Source organism: Sceloporus occidentalis, unplaced genomic scaffold (genome assembly GCF_023333645.1).
Source record: "Sceloporus occidentalis isolate IW3139 unplaced genomic scaffold, rSceOcc1.0.p SCAF_3, whole genome shotgun sequence".
Taxonomy (NCBI): domain Eukaryota; kingdom Metazoa; phylum Chordata; class Lepidosauria; order Squamata; family Phrynosomatidae; genus Sceloporus; species Sceloporus occidentalis.
The window spans coordinates 227,866,206-227,883,525 of NW_028316983.1; the positions used below are offsets into that span (position 1 = coordinate 227,866,206).

A 17,320-nucleotide genomic window follows, 5' to 3' on the forward strand; every position below is an offset into this window, starting at 1 on the left:
TTTACTGTAGGATTTTTGTCTGTGCACATGTACTTAATGGGGTCCCATGTTTGCATCTTCTGTGCAAGAAGCAGGTGTACATTCTAAGCCCTCTTCTTGTGGAATGATTGGCCACCTGGGTATTCAGCTAACCATGCTGTGCACTGGGACCAACCTCAGAGGTCCAATCAGCCTGGCTTGATCATTTCTACTGGTGGGATTTATGGATACAGATTTGGAAGCTGAGAGCCCCGTTTCTATTTTGTTTCTTTATATGCATTTTGAGCCCTCCTAGGCACCTTTGACCATTGCCATCACCAATTTCTAATTCATTCTCCCTGTCTTCAGTGCCCATTGTGTTGACAGAGGTTAGCAACTAGTTGATGAGATTGGGAAGAAATTTTACGCACAGTCTCATATCTGTGGGGTGAGGATGAAGAGAAGCTTTGTTTTTCTTATAGTAATATTGTTGTCTACACTATTTCACTTCCATGAATACACCCATTTCTTACTCTTAAATATAGCAAAACATACAATAGCAAAATATCTCAGTATTCCAAGTGGAACATTGTACCTATTCCCATGCATACAAGTATAAACAACATACAAAATTCTTTCAATAATGTATTTCTTAAAAAGATCAATAAATGATGAGCATCAGTGTGAGTACATAAAGGGTGTAAATGTATACGTGTTAAAATCTATTGTAACTTTATTACATTATGGTACAATAAGAACTGTAAGCCCTATGTATCCATGAATTCAAGTGTCCACAGTTTGGAAATATTTTTATTTAATAATAATCAGAATAGTAAAAAAAGAAAATATTTTTAAATAGATAAATTCCAAAAAGCAAATCTTGTTTTTGATATTTTTTGCAATGACACCATCTTATTGTGTCATCGTATATAATGGGATTTGAGCATCCAAGATTTTGGTATCCATGTGGAGGGGTGATGCCTTGGAACCAAACCTCAGCAGAAAACAGGGGCTCACTGTAAAGTACAACACTATCTATTCCCATACAGAGTACTATCTCCTCCCTCGTCAGGGGAATTATGACACCAGGCTTCTTTATTCTGTAATCTCTCACATTTCTTCCAGGTTATATACTTTTGAAGACCTATCTGTCTACCTCATTTCTTCTCTGTGTTTCTCTCTATATATTTTTTGCTTTTAAAGTTTAGTATTGGTAAATAGAACACTCCCTGCTTGACATGATATTCCTTAGCGTAAATATAATACACACAACAAAGCACTCATAATCATCATCACCACCATCATTACAATGGGATATATATTTGGCTCTTACAACACACAGGGTGTGAAGTGGCAAATGGTAATAAAATCTGTTTCAGTGTAGACATTAATTTCTAGTTGCATGAGACATACAGTTTGAGCCACCAACTTATTCTGAATTTGAGAAACTCCATATACTAAACAAATATGATTCAAAATAGTTTATAATTATATCGTCAGAAGTGGCACAGGTAGATTGTTCATCCTAATGTGGAGTATTAGAAATGTACTCATTTTAAAAAAAGATTCACCTGAATAGCTTCCAAGCCTTGGAGCATTGTTATCAGCACCATCATAAAAATCCAAAGAGTCCCAGTTATGCTCTGTTGCAAAGCTTATAACTTGTACCTGTAAAGAGAAAATTAAATGCAAAATTACAGAAAAAAATATGTATTACCCTTGCTTGGCATTGAGCCTCTGGAAAAGAGTATGTATTAGAAATTTCATTTAGTTTAAGAATATCTAATTAAGTGCTGATTTCATAAAATATTTCTCATTTTTGCATGTGGAACCTTAAGTTATTTCTGCAAACATTTCTCCAAGCTAATGAAGTTTGTTCCAGTTTTGTATGTTTGTAGTGCTATATTTATCAGTGTGACATCATTTTAAACTACTTTATATTGTTTTAATATTGCATTAAATGTACTTTAATGTTAACTACTTAAATATTTTACTGTGTTTTAAGAACAAGTCTTGTACATAAATGAATAATACTTGAATTATCAAAAAGTGACACGTGGTTGTATAGAGTTAAAAAAATAACAAAAACAAACAAACAAATAGCAAAACAACAGCTTCAAAGAATTCAAGTCTGAAAAAACAGAGACACATATGAGGAACACTGCATTTCACAAAACGAATGGCAGGATAATCATAGTTGTAGAGATGGTATTCTCCTCCCCACCTCACTTTCACCCTTGGATGCATGCAATTATTTCAAATTATCAAGTGCACTGCCTGATAAACAATATACATATTGACTCTAAATCATGGATGTCCAACCTATAGCACAGTTATTACATACAAGAAAATGATAGATATTTCCCACTGGTGTGTAAAAAGACAAGGCCTTTCATTTACTATAACGTGTTCCTTTGCTTCAGTATACTTCAGCTAAATCCATACAAAGAAATACAGAATGGATCTGCATTAGTACCATTAAGGGGTTATTATCTAATACTTGAAAAATCCGTAAATACTTCATGGAAGAGCAAGCGCCCAAATTACTGGCAGAAACTTCATTTACACACTCTTGTATCACAACAAAACAATTAATTAATTGTATGTTTTCTCTTTCAAGTGAACTAATTCACTATTTTTCTTCTACTTTGCTTTTGCACTCAGCTGCAAATTATGTCAACTAGGGATCTGTATCTTCGTATTCTTCATCTTGCAGGTTAGAGCAAATAATTCCTGCTGCAGAAGAACCCAAAGAGTTCTGTGCAGTTCCTAGTTCTCTCATTTTCCATTTTTTGTATTTTATTTATTTATTTCGAATATTTATACCCTGCTCTTCAGTCACAAAGGCTTTCAGAGCAGTTTACAGACTGCCAATTTAACAGTTCCCTGCCCTCAGGCTTACCATCTAAAAAGACATGACACAAAGGGAGAAGGTAATGGCAGTGGGGAAGGAGATCAAATCCAGCAGATATTGCTGGTTCTTCCCTTCCTCCAAGATCAGGGTGGTGGCAGTTGAAATGGAGGGAGCCTCCTCCATCTGCCTCTGAGGCAAGGCATGGTACAGCTGTACCTAACTTTTGTAGGTTTTGTAGGTTCTGTACCTAACTGTCTGCAAGGCCAAGGTGGTAGCAGTTAAGATGGAAGGAGAGCTTTCAATGGTTAATTTCTCTGGTTCATTTTCCTCCTTCACTATGGCCCGATTTAGACGGGCCTTTGTGGTGCCCTCATCACGTGCTAGGGGCTGGCCAAGGGCACACTGCCCATACGTGCCTCACCACTAGCACATGACAAGGGCATCAAAATGGCGGCACCCTGTACACACAGGTGCCGCCATTTAACATGATGGACATCTAGCGTCTGCATGTCCCGACGTCATTGTGACGCCACGAGTGCACCATTTGAGCACTGCTGCATCACAATCGTGCTGCAAGAAGAACCCGCTTTTTGTGGGTTCTTTTGCTCTACGGGTGTCATGGCCAGCCAAGAGCAGGTCTAGGAGGATGAGGAGGAGGATGGGGCTCCTCCTGTGCAAGAGGTAATTGAAGCTACACTAGGTGCTAATCCTGCTCCAGTGCAAGAGTTAATTGAGGCTGCACTAGGTGTTAATCCTGCTCTGCCAGAGCCCAGCCCTGATCTCCCAGCCCCAGAGGAGGAGGCTCAGCCAGGTCCTAGTGCTGGTGGGATTCCTCTGGTGATACAGCAGCCTAGTGGTGACTCTGGGGAGGAACCAGGCTTGAAAGTTCCCTCCTTCAGGCAGAGCAGGGCTGAAAGTGCTGGCAGACGCAGATCCCAGAGAATTGCTGCAAGGCAATTAGCTAACCAGCCTCACCTGGTATGGGGGAGGCATCCCCTATTTAGGAAGCAGAGAGATGCTGGCTCAATGCCAAAGTTTATTGCATGATCCTTTGGTGTGATTGCTACTGGCACTGGCTTCGTGTATCCTGACTCCTAGCTGTCTTGACTGGACTCTTGTTACCTTCTGGCTGCCCTGACCCTGGACTGACTATGGTGATCTCTGTGTTTCTGCCGTTGGCTTTTGGCTTTTTCTCTCTCTCACTCCTGGAAAGGTTTGTGGACTATTTCAGCTGCTTGCTTTGCTAATTACCATCCTTATCAGCGGTGTTTGTGTGTGCTGGCTGCAGTCCAGCACAACAGGGAAGCTCTGCAGCCTGGAGACTGTGGCTTCCCTGCAAAGCAAACCAGGGCACTGGGAGACTGGCCATTTTGGGCAGTCTGTATCCCGGCTATATGTCTTGCATATGTCTCTTTTGAGTCTTAGCTCAACTGAAAGTTATTTAGATACATCAGAAATATCCATCATGGTATCTTTATACACTGCGAATTTTCCCTCCTCATTGGAACGTTTGAAATTGTGCCTTTAATATTTTACTTTTAAGAAACTCCCATCTCTCATTATCCTCTTTCTCTGTTAGTATACCTGACAATGGCATTGCTGCCAGTATTTTTGCAAGTTTACTGAAATCAGCTTTCTTAAAGTCTAGAATGTGTGTCTGACTGTACTTGGCTTCCCCTTTCCACTGTATAACAAACTCCAGGAGAACATAGGCCTGTTACAGACTGCCAAAATAAAGCTGCTTCAGGTCTCTTTGGAGGAATGCTGTTTAAATGATGCATGCAACCTAAGAATCCAGAAGCTGCACTCCAGTGCTTAGGAATGGAGTGTGGCTTTGGCGCGACCTCTGGACTCTTAGGACCCATGCATCATTTAAATAGCATACCTCTGAAGAGACCCAAAGCAGCTTTATTTTGGCAGTCTGTAACAGGCCACAATCTCTCCTACCTGTCACTTCAACCCCATTAACCAGATCATCACTGCTGGTTAGGATCAGATCTAAAATAGTTGTATCTTAATTGCATCTTCCACTTTCTAGACAACAAAATTGTCTGCAAGGCAAGTGAGGAATTTGTTGGACATTAATTTTTTTGGCAAAGTTTAACTCCCAACAAATATCAGGAATCTGAAATCCCCAATTACTACTACATTTCTTCTTTTTGAATGTGTGGTCATCTGTTCCAGATAGGCATCATCTAAGTCCTTAGTTTGGCTTGGAGGTCTATAGTAGGTCCCAGTCATCACAACCCTGTGGTTTCCCTCCCTCCCACCAACCCACCTTAATTTTTTCTTAGGTGTTCTCAACTTAGCTTCTAGGATTTAAGTCAAGCATCTGTTCATAGATGTACACATCCATAAGGTATAATGCTACTCTACCTCCACTCCTATTTGGTCTATTTCTCAGAAATAGATTATATCACTATGTGATTACATTTGAATTGTGAGACTCATCCCACCAGGTTTCAATGCTGCCTATTATATCATATTTGCTTTGCTGTGCCAGGAGTTCAAGTTTATTCTGTTTATTTCCCATGCTGTGTGCATTAGTATAGCAACATCTAAGACCATGGGCCATTCCCCCTATCTACCTTTTAAAGGATCCCCCCCCCCAACTGTTGGATTCTTGTGCTTTTTGCCTCATTCCCTGTACAACATTTGTGCTATTATCTTGATGAATATTTGTCAACAGAACTTTGTCTCCCAGTTAATTCTTTCAGAAAGAATGATATAACTAGTCCTATTGTGGCACCCCTTAATTTGTTTGTTAAGCTGTTATGGCTTGTTAGATCTCTTCACGCCTTTGGCAATCCTAGAAATGGCAGCCTATGGTGATATATGAAGAAAAATATATGCATATCTTTCTTACTTGAATTCCAGCTCCTTCTGGCACTGTGATCTTCCATACACAATTCAGATTGTTATCATAAGGCTCAGGATAGCCAGGAGACAGTATGGTTCCCTTCCGCTTAGTTAAAATTCCTCCACAGGGCACTGGTTGCAAATACATAAAATAAGGAGATATTTCCCATTACATTATGAACCAGGACAAAGAATGGCTATCATATAAATTATATAAATAAAGACGGGATTGATCACAATTATTTTATTATATGATCTTAAAATTCAGAATGACAAGGGGCTAGCGGAGAAAAATCAACAGCATTTGTCATTTTAGCTTCTCTTTTTCTTTCTTTTTTTCAATGGAAACAAATTAAAATCATACACTAAATACCATTCAGATGAAAAATAGTAAAATCAATTTAAAATAAGCTGGCTTTATGTTTTCTATATTGTAAACAGTAAATATTTTCTATATTGCAAACAGTGCATGTCAAGACCCTACGCTGTAGAGTTAATTACAGTTTGTGTGTGTGTGCGCGCGCGTGTATATATATATATATATACACACACACACAAAATTTGGTGGACAATTTTTGTATACATCAAATAAATAGAACAAAATATAAATAGGACTGTAAAGCTCGACTCAGGCTTGCATCCTTCCGAGGTCGCTAAAATGAGTACCCAGACTGTTGGGGGCAAATTAGCTTACTTGCTAATTAGCTTACTTGCTGTTCACCGCTATGATCTTTGGAATAGCGGTATATATATATATAAAAAAAAAAAGTATGATGGAGAAAATAATTTTGGGTAAAGAAGGCCTTATATCCTTCCAAGTAACCTTCTTATGTGCTTTAAGTCCAACCAGATCATTACACAATCAGAAACAACAGATGGGGTCAGCCTTTGCATTAGGCAGAATGAGGAAGCTGCCTAATGAGTCATGACAGGCACCAAATTGTTAGCTATTTAATGCATTGGTATTTTATTTTGGCTACAGGGTGGGTTTTCCCCCCTACCCTTCATATCAAATAACTTGACTACCTTTAGTTACTGTGGACCTTAACTTTAGTGGAAATGGGATGCTATCTTTTACTCCACCTCGATTAGCAAAATGCCTTTGGCTCCATGGGAAATAGAGATGCCAAAGGCCACAGACTTGAATTTCCACAAGGAGTGGCTCCTGCTCTTCAACTAGTAGGAGAATTCAGCTTTTTGAAGTTTTTTCATGCCAGCAAAATAAGACTTTGCATCCAGCCTCATGACAGTAATAATAAACATAAATAGAATGAATTCTGATGGGTACTTCACAGATATTTGATGCTAAACATGAATGATACTTGTGGTCAAGAAACTAGACATTCTAATACAATCACATTAGACTGCCATCTACATACAGATATTCTGCTGGTATTTTAATGGCTCAGAGAAATGATTGATGAGAAGTTTTATCAGTACCATTAGCAGCCAATACATCACTCCCGTGAAACAACATTATCAAGTCCTTGAGCTTGTTTCATTAGATACAAATATGAGGACTTGGAGAATAAGTAGAAAAAGGAAAGTTATCTCAGTAATGAATACAGGAGCTATGTTTTGTAATGCATATAACTGATAGAATCTGTCAGGGACTACATGAATAAACTAAAGGTCAGTGTCACTTAAACAGTTTAAAAAATTACTGGTAAAAGCATGAGCAGACACAATGACTGATAGCTGATATCTGCAAGGAAACACAGAGGCATTTACTAGGGTGTCACAGCAATTTTAAATGGTCATGTCTAGCATTTCAATTATTAACCCGATTTGTTCAGTGGTGTTTTATGCTCATGTATATTTATATAGTAAATTATAAGATGAGTGTGCACTAATAAAGAACAAAGAATGCTTTTTGGTTTATAAACCTTCCTTAAGACTAAAACACCTTGCATTATTTATTTTTATTTTATTGATTCAATTTATAAGCTGTCCACTGTTCCCTGGACAGTATATAATATTTTTTTTAATAGTGGCAAAATTAAAATCCCCATTACATAAAACAGAGTTATATTATAAAACAAAGAAGAGGTATAAAATGAAGGCAAATCACAGAGAGCAGGAAAGACTATAGATAATTGGAACAGGAAGAAAACAGATAGAACAATAACATCACCAGCATAGTGCTAAATAATATAAATGCTAATAATGCTAATAATAATAATAATAATAATAATAATAATAATAATAATAAATATTTATAAGGCTTGGAAATATAAAAAAGACCCATGCCAGCATTCTTTTAAGATACCAGCCACAGATGCTGGTGAAACGTCAGGAATAAACTCTTCCAGACCATGGCAGCATAGCCTAAAACCCCCACAAAACACTATTTAAAAAAGATCCCTGAACTGTGCCAAAGGAAAATTGGCTAGAATCGTGTTGTTTCTTATATCTGTTTATGCTCCCAGGTAGACATTTGTATTGGATGAGGAATGCTCCCCATTTGTTTAAGGTTTCATAAATAATCATAGAATCATAGAATCGTAGAGTTGGAAGAGACCACTAGGGCCATCCAGTCCAACCCCCTGCCATGCAGGAAATCCAAATCAAAGCATCCCTGACAGATGGCCATCCAGCCTCTGTTTAAAGACCTCTAAAGAAGGAGACTCTATCACCTTCCGAGGAAGTGCATTCCACTGTCGAACAGCCCTTACTGTCAGGAAGTTCCTCCTAATGTTCAGGTGGAATCTCTTTTCCTGTAGCTTGCATCCATTGTTCCGGGTCCTGTTCTCTGGAGCAGCAGAAAACAAGCTTGCTCCCTCCTCAATATGACATCCTTTCAAATATTTAAACAGGGCTATCATATCACCTCTTAACCTTCTTTTCTCCAGGCTAAACATCCCCAGCTCCCTAAGTCGTTCCTCATAGGGCATGGTTTCCAGACCCTTCACCATTTTTGTCGCCCTCCTTTGGACACGCTCCAGTTTCTCAATGTCCTTTCTGAATTGTGGCGCCCAGAACTGGACACAATATTCTAGGTGGGGCCTGACCAGAGCAGAATACAGTGGCACTATTACTTCTCTTGATCTAGACACTATACTTCTATTGATGCAACCTAAAATAGCATTGGCCTTTTTAGCTGCCGCATCACACTGTTCACTAGTGATTAGAGAAACCCATGTTTTTCTTCTCGTTAACTGAGAGCTTGAGGAGAACTTTTTAAAAAAAATATTCGTTCCATAAATCCCCTTTTCAAAGGGTGATTTCTTCTCTCCCTTTCAGCAACTAGCGAAATTTTTTTCACAGATTTCTCTGAATGACAATAAAAGACAAGGCGAATAATTACGCTAATTACTTTGCATTTCAAACTCAATTACCATCTCAAAAGGAAGTTTGGCAGAGGTTTAAAGAACATTCCTATGCTTAAAAAAACCTGAAGGCACACACACAAAAGGCAAAAAAAGCCCAGTCTCAACAAATAAACAGTCCCAGTAAGAAATGCTAGAGTTGAGGGGACCCTCAAGGACTATCCAGTCCAACCCCCTTCTGCTATGAAGTAATACATAGGAATACATGGCATACTAGAGGACATGTATTATTATTATTATTATTATTATTATTATTAACCTTTATTTATAAAGCACTGCAAATTTACACAGTGCAGTACATACAATCTTTTTAATCGGACGGTTCCCTGCCCTCAGGCTTACAATCTAACAAGACACAACACAAAAGGAGAAGGGAGTAGTGGTGAGGAAGGGACCTCTCTAGTAGCATGTCCTAGAGGACATGTAGTCTGACCCCTGTTCAACATCAGGATGTCACTGGAAGATGGGACAAACTGAGGGTTTTCTTGGCATAAAGAGGAGTTTTGCCATGGGATGCCCCTCAAGCTGAGACAGTGTGACCCACCAGGGACGTAGCCAGGATTTTTGGAAGGGGGGGGTCAAGACTAAGTGCCACCATTTTGAGAGGCTAAGAGCTCCCCCATGACACAAAAAGAGGGTCGAGCGTTTACCCTCGACACCTCGATGGCACCACTTTAACTTCCGTTATGGCTTCGTGCTATGGAATCTTGGGATCTGTAGTTTTGAGGACCTGTTGAGTCATCTGTCAGGTTCCACAACAAACTATAAATTCATCTCGATCAAGCAAAGTGCAGCTGCTCGAGCAATGAGCGGCAGCCACTCTGTTCATGCTCAGAGGCACTCTGCTCATGCTTTGAGACACTGTATTCCAACTTCTGAGCTGAGTTAAGAACCCAGGCTGCATCCACACATTTCATTCCCACTTCCAAGAGGGATTTTTAATTTTAAGACACACACACACACACACACACACACACACACACACACACACACACTTTTTAATTCCAAGACTTACCTATCTATCTATCTATCTATCTATCTATCTATCTATCTACGAACCATAATTTTTAATTCCAAGCCATTATACGTTCCTTTCTTTTTATAATAAACAAACCCCTTTAAGAGAATCCTATTTTGGGAGAAAGGCAGGGTATAAAATCAATCAATAAAAAATTATAGTGCAATAGTCCATCAGTGCATGGCTTGCATTATAAGACTTTATACCTTTATACATTTAAAAACAATTAAAATCACAGTAGGCTCAGAGTGCTATAGAATCATGGAATCATAGAGTTGGAAGAGACCCCAAGAATGGCCATCCAGTCCAACCCCATTCTGCCATGCAGGAACTCCCAGTCAAAGCATCCTCAACAAATTATGTAATGGAGGTGTCCATCTACATTGTAGAAAGATATACTATAGCCTTATTAGACTGCAGTTCCCAGCAGTCTGTGGTGCTCCTCTTTTTTGTTGTTGCAAAAATCCAGAAATGACTGTTTTTGAAAACATGAGTCCATTCTCAGGAGAAATGTCCAGAGTAGAGTCTGAGTCTCCTTTCTCTGGACTTCTGAAACCTAAATTATCAGCTCAGTGTGCAGAAGCACAACATTATTTTAAAAATATTGTGCATTAAATTACCTTCAGTCTATGTCTATGAGATGCATATGAGACATACATGGATCCCATCTCCCATTATATCCCATTAGACATACTGTATAAAAATATACCAAACTCTGAAAAACTCCAAAATACATCTAGTCCTCAGCATTTTGGGTAAGGGATATTATTATTATTATTATTATTATTATTATTATTATTATTATTGCATGACCTTAGCATCACCATGAGAGAGGTGCAGAGAGAGAGAGTTGGTCATGTCTTGCCTCTGAGGCTGAGAGAATGTGACCCTCACAAAAGAGAATGTGGGAGAATGAGGATCTGCTGAACTTTTCCCCTGCCATTCGCTTCTCCTTTTGTCTCTTGTCCCTTTAGATTGCAAGCCTGAGGGCAGGGAAATATCTAGTAATTTGTAAGCTGCTCTGATAGCCTTTTGGTTGAAGAGCTGGGCATTAATAATAATAATAATAATTATTATTATTATTATTATTATTATTATTATTATTATTATTATTGGCAAGGAGAGTGCAGAATTTCCAGGAATGAGAGAGTGTGACTTACTCAATGTCACCCTGTGGATTTACATGGCTGAGCTGGGATCCTCCCAGTTCACCATAGAAATTCACTGGCTGACCTTGGGCAAGTCACATCCTCTCAGCTTCAACTCCAACTCCTAGGTATTCCTTCATGGTAGGTTTTATTCATGGCAGAATTCTTTCCATCACACCCTACTCTGCTCCTAATTGAGGATTCCTGCTTGGCAGAAGAGCATTGCCACTTGGCACCTGACCCCTCCCCTTCTCATCTGTGAGGGTCACACTATCTCAGCTTCAGGGGCATCCCATGACAAAACTCCTCTTTATGCCAATAAAACCCTCGGTTTGTCCCATCTTCCAGTGTCATCCTGATGAGACAGTGTGACCTACTTGGCTGTTGATGTTTGTTGCCTTCTGGTGGGCACTCTCAGTGCTTTGGGAGGACCCTGGCAAAACGGGGCAAGAAGGGGGGTTGTGGGTTTTGTGTGTGTTTAGAGGGCTCTTGCAATGAGGACATGCCAGTGTCTTCCTCTGACACCCAGAGAGTGTGACTTGCCCAAGGCCTCCCAGAGGGCTCCTATGGCCATCCAAGCCCTGAGCTCCCTTTCCCCATGACCTCTTGGAAACATAGCTGTTGTCGTGTGTTGTGACTTTTAGGACTCTCCTGGCATGCAAGGCTTGTTGGGGGAGGGCAGTGCCTCCCTTTGAGGCTGAGAGTCTGTGCCAGGGATATAAGAAAACAACAACAACAACAACAACATCTGGGTATTGTAGTTTTGTGAGACATTTAGCCTTCTTTGTCAGAGAGCTCTGGTGGCACAACATACTACAAATCCCAGGAGTTTCCATAGCATTAAAGTATTGTCGAACTGGATTATTTCTGCAGTGTGCAGCCTTATTAGACTGCAGTTCCCAGCAGTCTGTGGTGCTATCAGAGCAGCTTACAAATTGTTAGACATTTCCCTGCCCTCTCTCTCTGCACCTCTCCCATGGTGATGCTAAGAGGTCATGCAATAATAATAATAATAATTGGCACATTCTCTCAGCCTCAGAGGCAGGAAATGACAAACCTCTCTCTCCAGCTCTCTCAAGGTGATGCTAAGGCAAACCTACGTTTATTTTGCATTGTGTGTGTGTGTGTGTGTGTGTGTGTGTGTGTGTGTGTGTGTATTTGAATTTCTTGGCCTTGGAGACCCCAAATCAATGTCTCCACTGCAAGGTAGTCTCCAGATCATAGTGATGTAACTGTATTTCATCAAAGTGATTAGTCATTTTTTTATCATCAAAATACCTGTCTTAATCCAAAAAACTGTGGCCAAGACCTTTCCTGCAAAGTTTTGAGATTTCAAGTTCTTCTCTTCTGTGAGAATTTGAATGTCAGAGCATGGCATAAAGGGCAGAAGCCTCACCTTTTGTTATCTTTGTTTTTCAAAGCAAAGCTGTGATTAAGCAAAGTTGGAGCAAATCACCCTAACAAAGGAAATAGCCTCCAGGATGAATGGTAGCTTTTCTTACACAAAATATGCAAATAGTGGCCATCGAGAGTCAGATGAAGGATTCTTCTCTCCCTTACATTTCGAAATGACTATTAATCAAAATTCTTACTCATTGATCGAGAACTGCTCAGAATTTTTCTCTCTAAAATGTTATAGCAATTGTCGAATTAGGCATATTTCTCCTAATTTTCGAATTTAGAGAATATTCTTTACATCCCTACTGTTCACTCATGTTCAACTTGTGGTCTACTTGGACTCCTAGATCCCTTTCACACGTAGTTTCATTCAGCCAGGTGTCACCCATCCTATATCTGTGCATTTTATTTTTCCGCCCTAAGTGCAATACCTTACATTTCTCTGTGTTGAATTTCATTTTGTTAGCTTTAGCCCAGCTTTCTAGTCTATTCAGGTCATTTTGAATCTTGATCCTGTCCTCTGGGGTATTAGGTATTCCCCCTAATTTGGTGTCATCTGCAAATTTGATAAGTATGCTCCCAATTCTGTCATCCAGGTCATTGATAAAGATGTTGAATAGCACTGGGCCCAGGACAGAGCCCTGTGGAACTCCACTGGTCACTTCTCTCCAGGATGAAAAGGAGCCATTGTTGAGCACCCTTTGGGTTCGGCCGGTCAACCAATTACAGATCCATTTAACAGTTCCTTTGTCTAGCCCACATTTTACAAGCTTGTTTGCAAGAATGTCATGGGAAACCTTGTCAAAGGCCTTACTGAAATCAAGATATACTATATCCACAGCATTCCCTTCATCTACCAAGCTGGTAATTTTATCAAAGAAAGAGATTAGATTTGTCTGGCATGACTTGTTTCTCTGAAACCCATGTTGGCTTTTTGTGATTATGGCATTGCCTTCTAGATGTTCACAGACTCTCTGTTTAATGATCTGCTCCAGAATCTTTCCTAGAACTGATGTCAGACTAACTGGACGATAATTGTTGGGATCCTCTTTTTTCCCTATTTTGAAGATGGGGACAACGTTTGCCCTCCTCCAGTCTGCTGGGATCTCTCCTGTTCTCCAGGAGTTTTCAAATATGATTGCCAATGGCTCCGATATTACTTTTGCCAGTTCTTTTAATACCCTTGGATGGAGTTCATCTGGTCCCGGAGATTTAAATTCATTTAGAATAACAAGGTGTTCCCTACTATCTCTTTACTTATTCTGTGCTGAAATTCCCCTATTCTGTCCTCTGCTCCATTATCCTCAGGTTGAGCACCCTTTGCCTTTTCTGAGAAGACTGAGGCAAAGAAGGTGTTGAGTAATTCTGCCTTTTCTCTATCTCCTGTTAGCATTTTGCCATCTTCTCCACGCAGTGGCCCTACCGTTTCCTTCTTCTTCCTCTTGCTGTGGACATATCCAAAAAAGCCCTTTTTATTGTTCTTAACCTCTCTAGCAAGCCTGAGTTCATTCTGCGCTTTAGCTTTTCTGACTTTACCCCTACACATGCCTGCTATTTCTTTGAATTCCTTTTTCGTGATTTCCCCCTTTTTCCATTTCTTATACATATTCCGTTTCAAACTTAGCTCGGTTGAAAGTTCCTTAGTCATCCATCCTGGTTTCTTGAGACACTGGAACTGTCTGAAATTGTGCCTTCAGTATCTCCCTTTTGAGAAAGTCCCATCCGTCCTGAACTCCTTTATCTTTTAGTATTTCTGACCATGGAATCGCCCTCAATACTTCTCTAAGTTTACTGAAATCCGCTCTCCTAAAGTCTAGGATGCATGTCTGACTCTGCCTGGCTTCTCCTTTCCACTGTATTACAAACTCCAGGAGAACATGGTCACTTCCACCTAATGATCCCACCACTTGCACCTCATTAACCAAGTCATCCTTGTTGGTTAGGATCAGATCTAAAATAGCTGACCCCCTTGTTGCCTCTTCCACCTTTTGGACCATGAAATTGTCTTCCAGGCAAGTGAGGAATTTGCTAGAACTTGAGGATTTGGCTGTGTTTGCCTTCCAGCAAATATCAGGATAGTTGAAGTCGCCCATCACTACTACATCTCTCTTTTCTGACTGTGTGGTCATCTGTTCTAGAAAGATATCATCCAATTCCTCAGTCTGACTTGGGGGTCTGTAGTAGACTCCCACCGTAACACCCTTGTTGTTTCCCTCCCCTTTGATTCTTATCCAGATGTGTTTGTTTGCAGTGTCATTGTGCAGGCAGATAGACATGCATATTTGGTGTCACATTTGGCGTGCATTCAGTTGTTGAAGTCTCCAATTCAATACAAAGGTTGTGTAACAGAATCCACATGTAACTCCACATGCAGAGGTTTATATTATTCAGTTTAAATGTAGGGTCTTGGCCTTTAAATATTGTGTAATTCTGGTATTTCAAACAGGCAGTCATAGATACGCAGCTTGGAGAGGATTATTATTATTATTCTTATTATTACTATTATTATTATTATTATTATTATTGCAGCCATTAGACAGGGTGCTGCAGCAAACTCCACAATCTGGTTTTTTTTTTTTTTTTTTTTTTTTTTTTTTGCCTGAAGAGATTCCTGAATGCACAGCATGCAAAACACATGGCCTCAGGGAGCTTGCTTCCCTGGAGTGGTCATTTCATGACCACTGCTAGAAAAGTGTATTCCACAGCTGAACCAGTGACAAGGGCTGGGCATTGCAATGGACACCCACTGATCCTTGGAGGATCACACTCTTCTATCACTGCACTATCCCACCTTGAAAAAATCTATGTTTTTTGCTACCCTACCCTTGGAATAAAAAGACAAGACACAAGATGTATGGGTTAAAAACAGGGCCATTTATTGACCTATTTAGTAAGTTCTTAATGGAACTACAACTAGTATCATAACCAAAATAAATGTGGGAGACAGGGAAAGCAGAATACCAGTGTCTTACTGCAGACTACCTCTGCAGCTTATCAAGGACAATAACATGGACAAAGTTGGGTTGCCGTTGGGCAGCCCACATAAGGAAGCCCACCAAGAAGTCCTCTTTCCCAATGTGCGAAGAGTAAGGTCGGGGTATACCTTCCAGCCAGACACAAGGTCCATTCCTTTCATCCACCCCCCAGGTTGCAAGGCCCATAGAGGTGCTTCCAGAAATTTTCCTAACACCCAGTAGGTTAGCCAAGGTGCTCGCCAAGATCAAATCCAAAGATTTATGCAAAATATAAATAAATACGTCCAATTAGAATCAACAAATTTCAAACCAAATCTTGTATTATTGTGACACCACCTCAGCCAATCTCCCTTATGCAACTGGAAACAGTGTGGTGTAGGCGAAAACCCCCATGGAAAAGGGGGGGGGGGGGAATTCCTACATGGCCCCTAGGTGACCAAATGAAACTTCACACTATACTAGCGTCAGGTGGGTGGGTCGACGGTTAATCCAGGAATGAGACACTTAGGAGATGACAGGCAAAGCATGTTAACCACATCCCCTAGAGCCTCATGCCATGGCAACCAGCCATGGCATGATTTAACTGCCATGTTCTCCACCAGTAGGAGGGCAGCAGAAAGCCCATCCCAGCTCCACAACCTCCGGCGTGGAGGGGGGTGGGATGGCCATAACTATTAAAACAATTTTGCCATGTTCTGGCCCCTTTTGCCAACTATTTCAGGCATGGCCTTTTAAAAGCAACAACAACCAAAAAAAAAAAAAATTAACAACAAAAAAACCCCTTGGAACCCACATCTGCTTTATTTTCTGTTATATTCTTAAAGAAAAGAAGCGAAAAGAAAGAGAGAGAGAGAGAGTAAAAGCTTCCAATGGGATCCATGGCAAAAACAGGGGAATCATTTTAAGATGCTCAAAAGATGGTTATTTTATTACTAAAAAGCCTTATTTTTTCAGCCTGAATGAGGATCTTGAGCTTCTTCCACTCTTGTAATTTTTTTTTCTGAGTCTTATGATAGTCCCTTTCTTTTCAGCCCAGACAGATCTATGTGTCCTTGGATGTTATTTATTTTTTGACTGTCTGCTTACAAGAAATAGCTGCATATCTATATCTGTATATACACACTCTAACCTTTGCTCATATATTTTCAGTTGCCAGGTAAATGAAAGTTCCTGGTCAAGAAATCTCTGAATTCTGTCTCTAAAAAGGCACATAGAAACTGTAGGCAATGTAACAATGCAGTTATGATTTTACGTAATGTGATATCATGTACCCATGGGTTATCTTTTTATGATTTTCACAGCTCACAATGAATGCCTTGGGAGTATACACAGGACAAAATGTGTTGAGCTTTTTTACTAATAGACCAACCAACTTTCAAGAAAAGTATAGTGTACTGTAAAGTATAGTGTAATCTATGTCTATAGCTTCTGTTTCTGTGTTGGAAAGCTCCTATTTCACAGTCTCAGTAATGATGATCAGACAAGTGGGGCATGAAGGCAGCAAAGTTAAGCAATTTCTGAGCTTCAAATGTTTGCAGAAAATGAAGTGGTGATGGTGGTGGGGGTTGGTTGTGTGTGCATATATGCAGTACTCTGCAGTGAAAAAGATGTATACAGTGAAGGATTTTTAGCAGGCAAGGAATAATGTGAATAAGTGATGGAATTCTGTACTGATCCAGAAATTCTTAGAAGCAATAGATATACATGCTTAATGAATTAATGATAGGCATACAATATATTGGAAAGTTACTTTTGACTTTCAAAATATGTTAAATCAATTG

General features: G+C 39.8%; 1 protein-coding gene across 3 annotated transcripts in view; it reads right to left on the bottom strand.

Moving 5' to 3' along the window:
* LOC149317584 (CUB and sushi domain-containing protein 3) overlaps positions 1–17,320 on the bottom strand; it is a 796,080-nt gene that overhangs the window by 123,188 nt on the left and 655,572 nt on the right. For all 3 annotated transcript variants that reach the window (XM_089517858.1, XM_089517859.1, XM_089517857.1), the window contains 2 exons: positions 5,679–5,803; positions 1,530–1,626 (listed from right to left, as the gene is read on the bottom strand). In XM_089517858.1, coding sequence (XP_089373984.1) covers positions 1,530–1,626; positions 5,679–5,803 — 222 coding nt within the window. The remainder of the gene's footprint in view (positions 1–1,529; positions 1,627–5,678; positions 5,804–17,320) is intronic.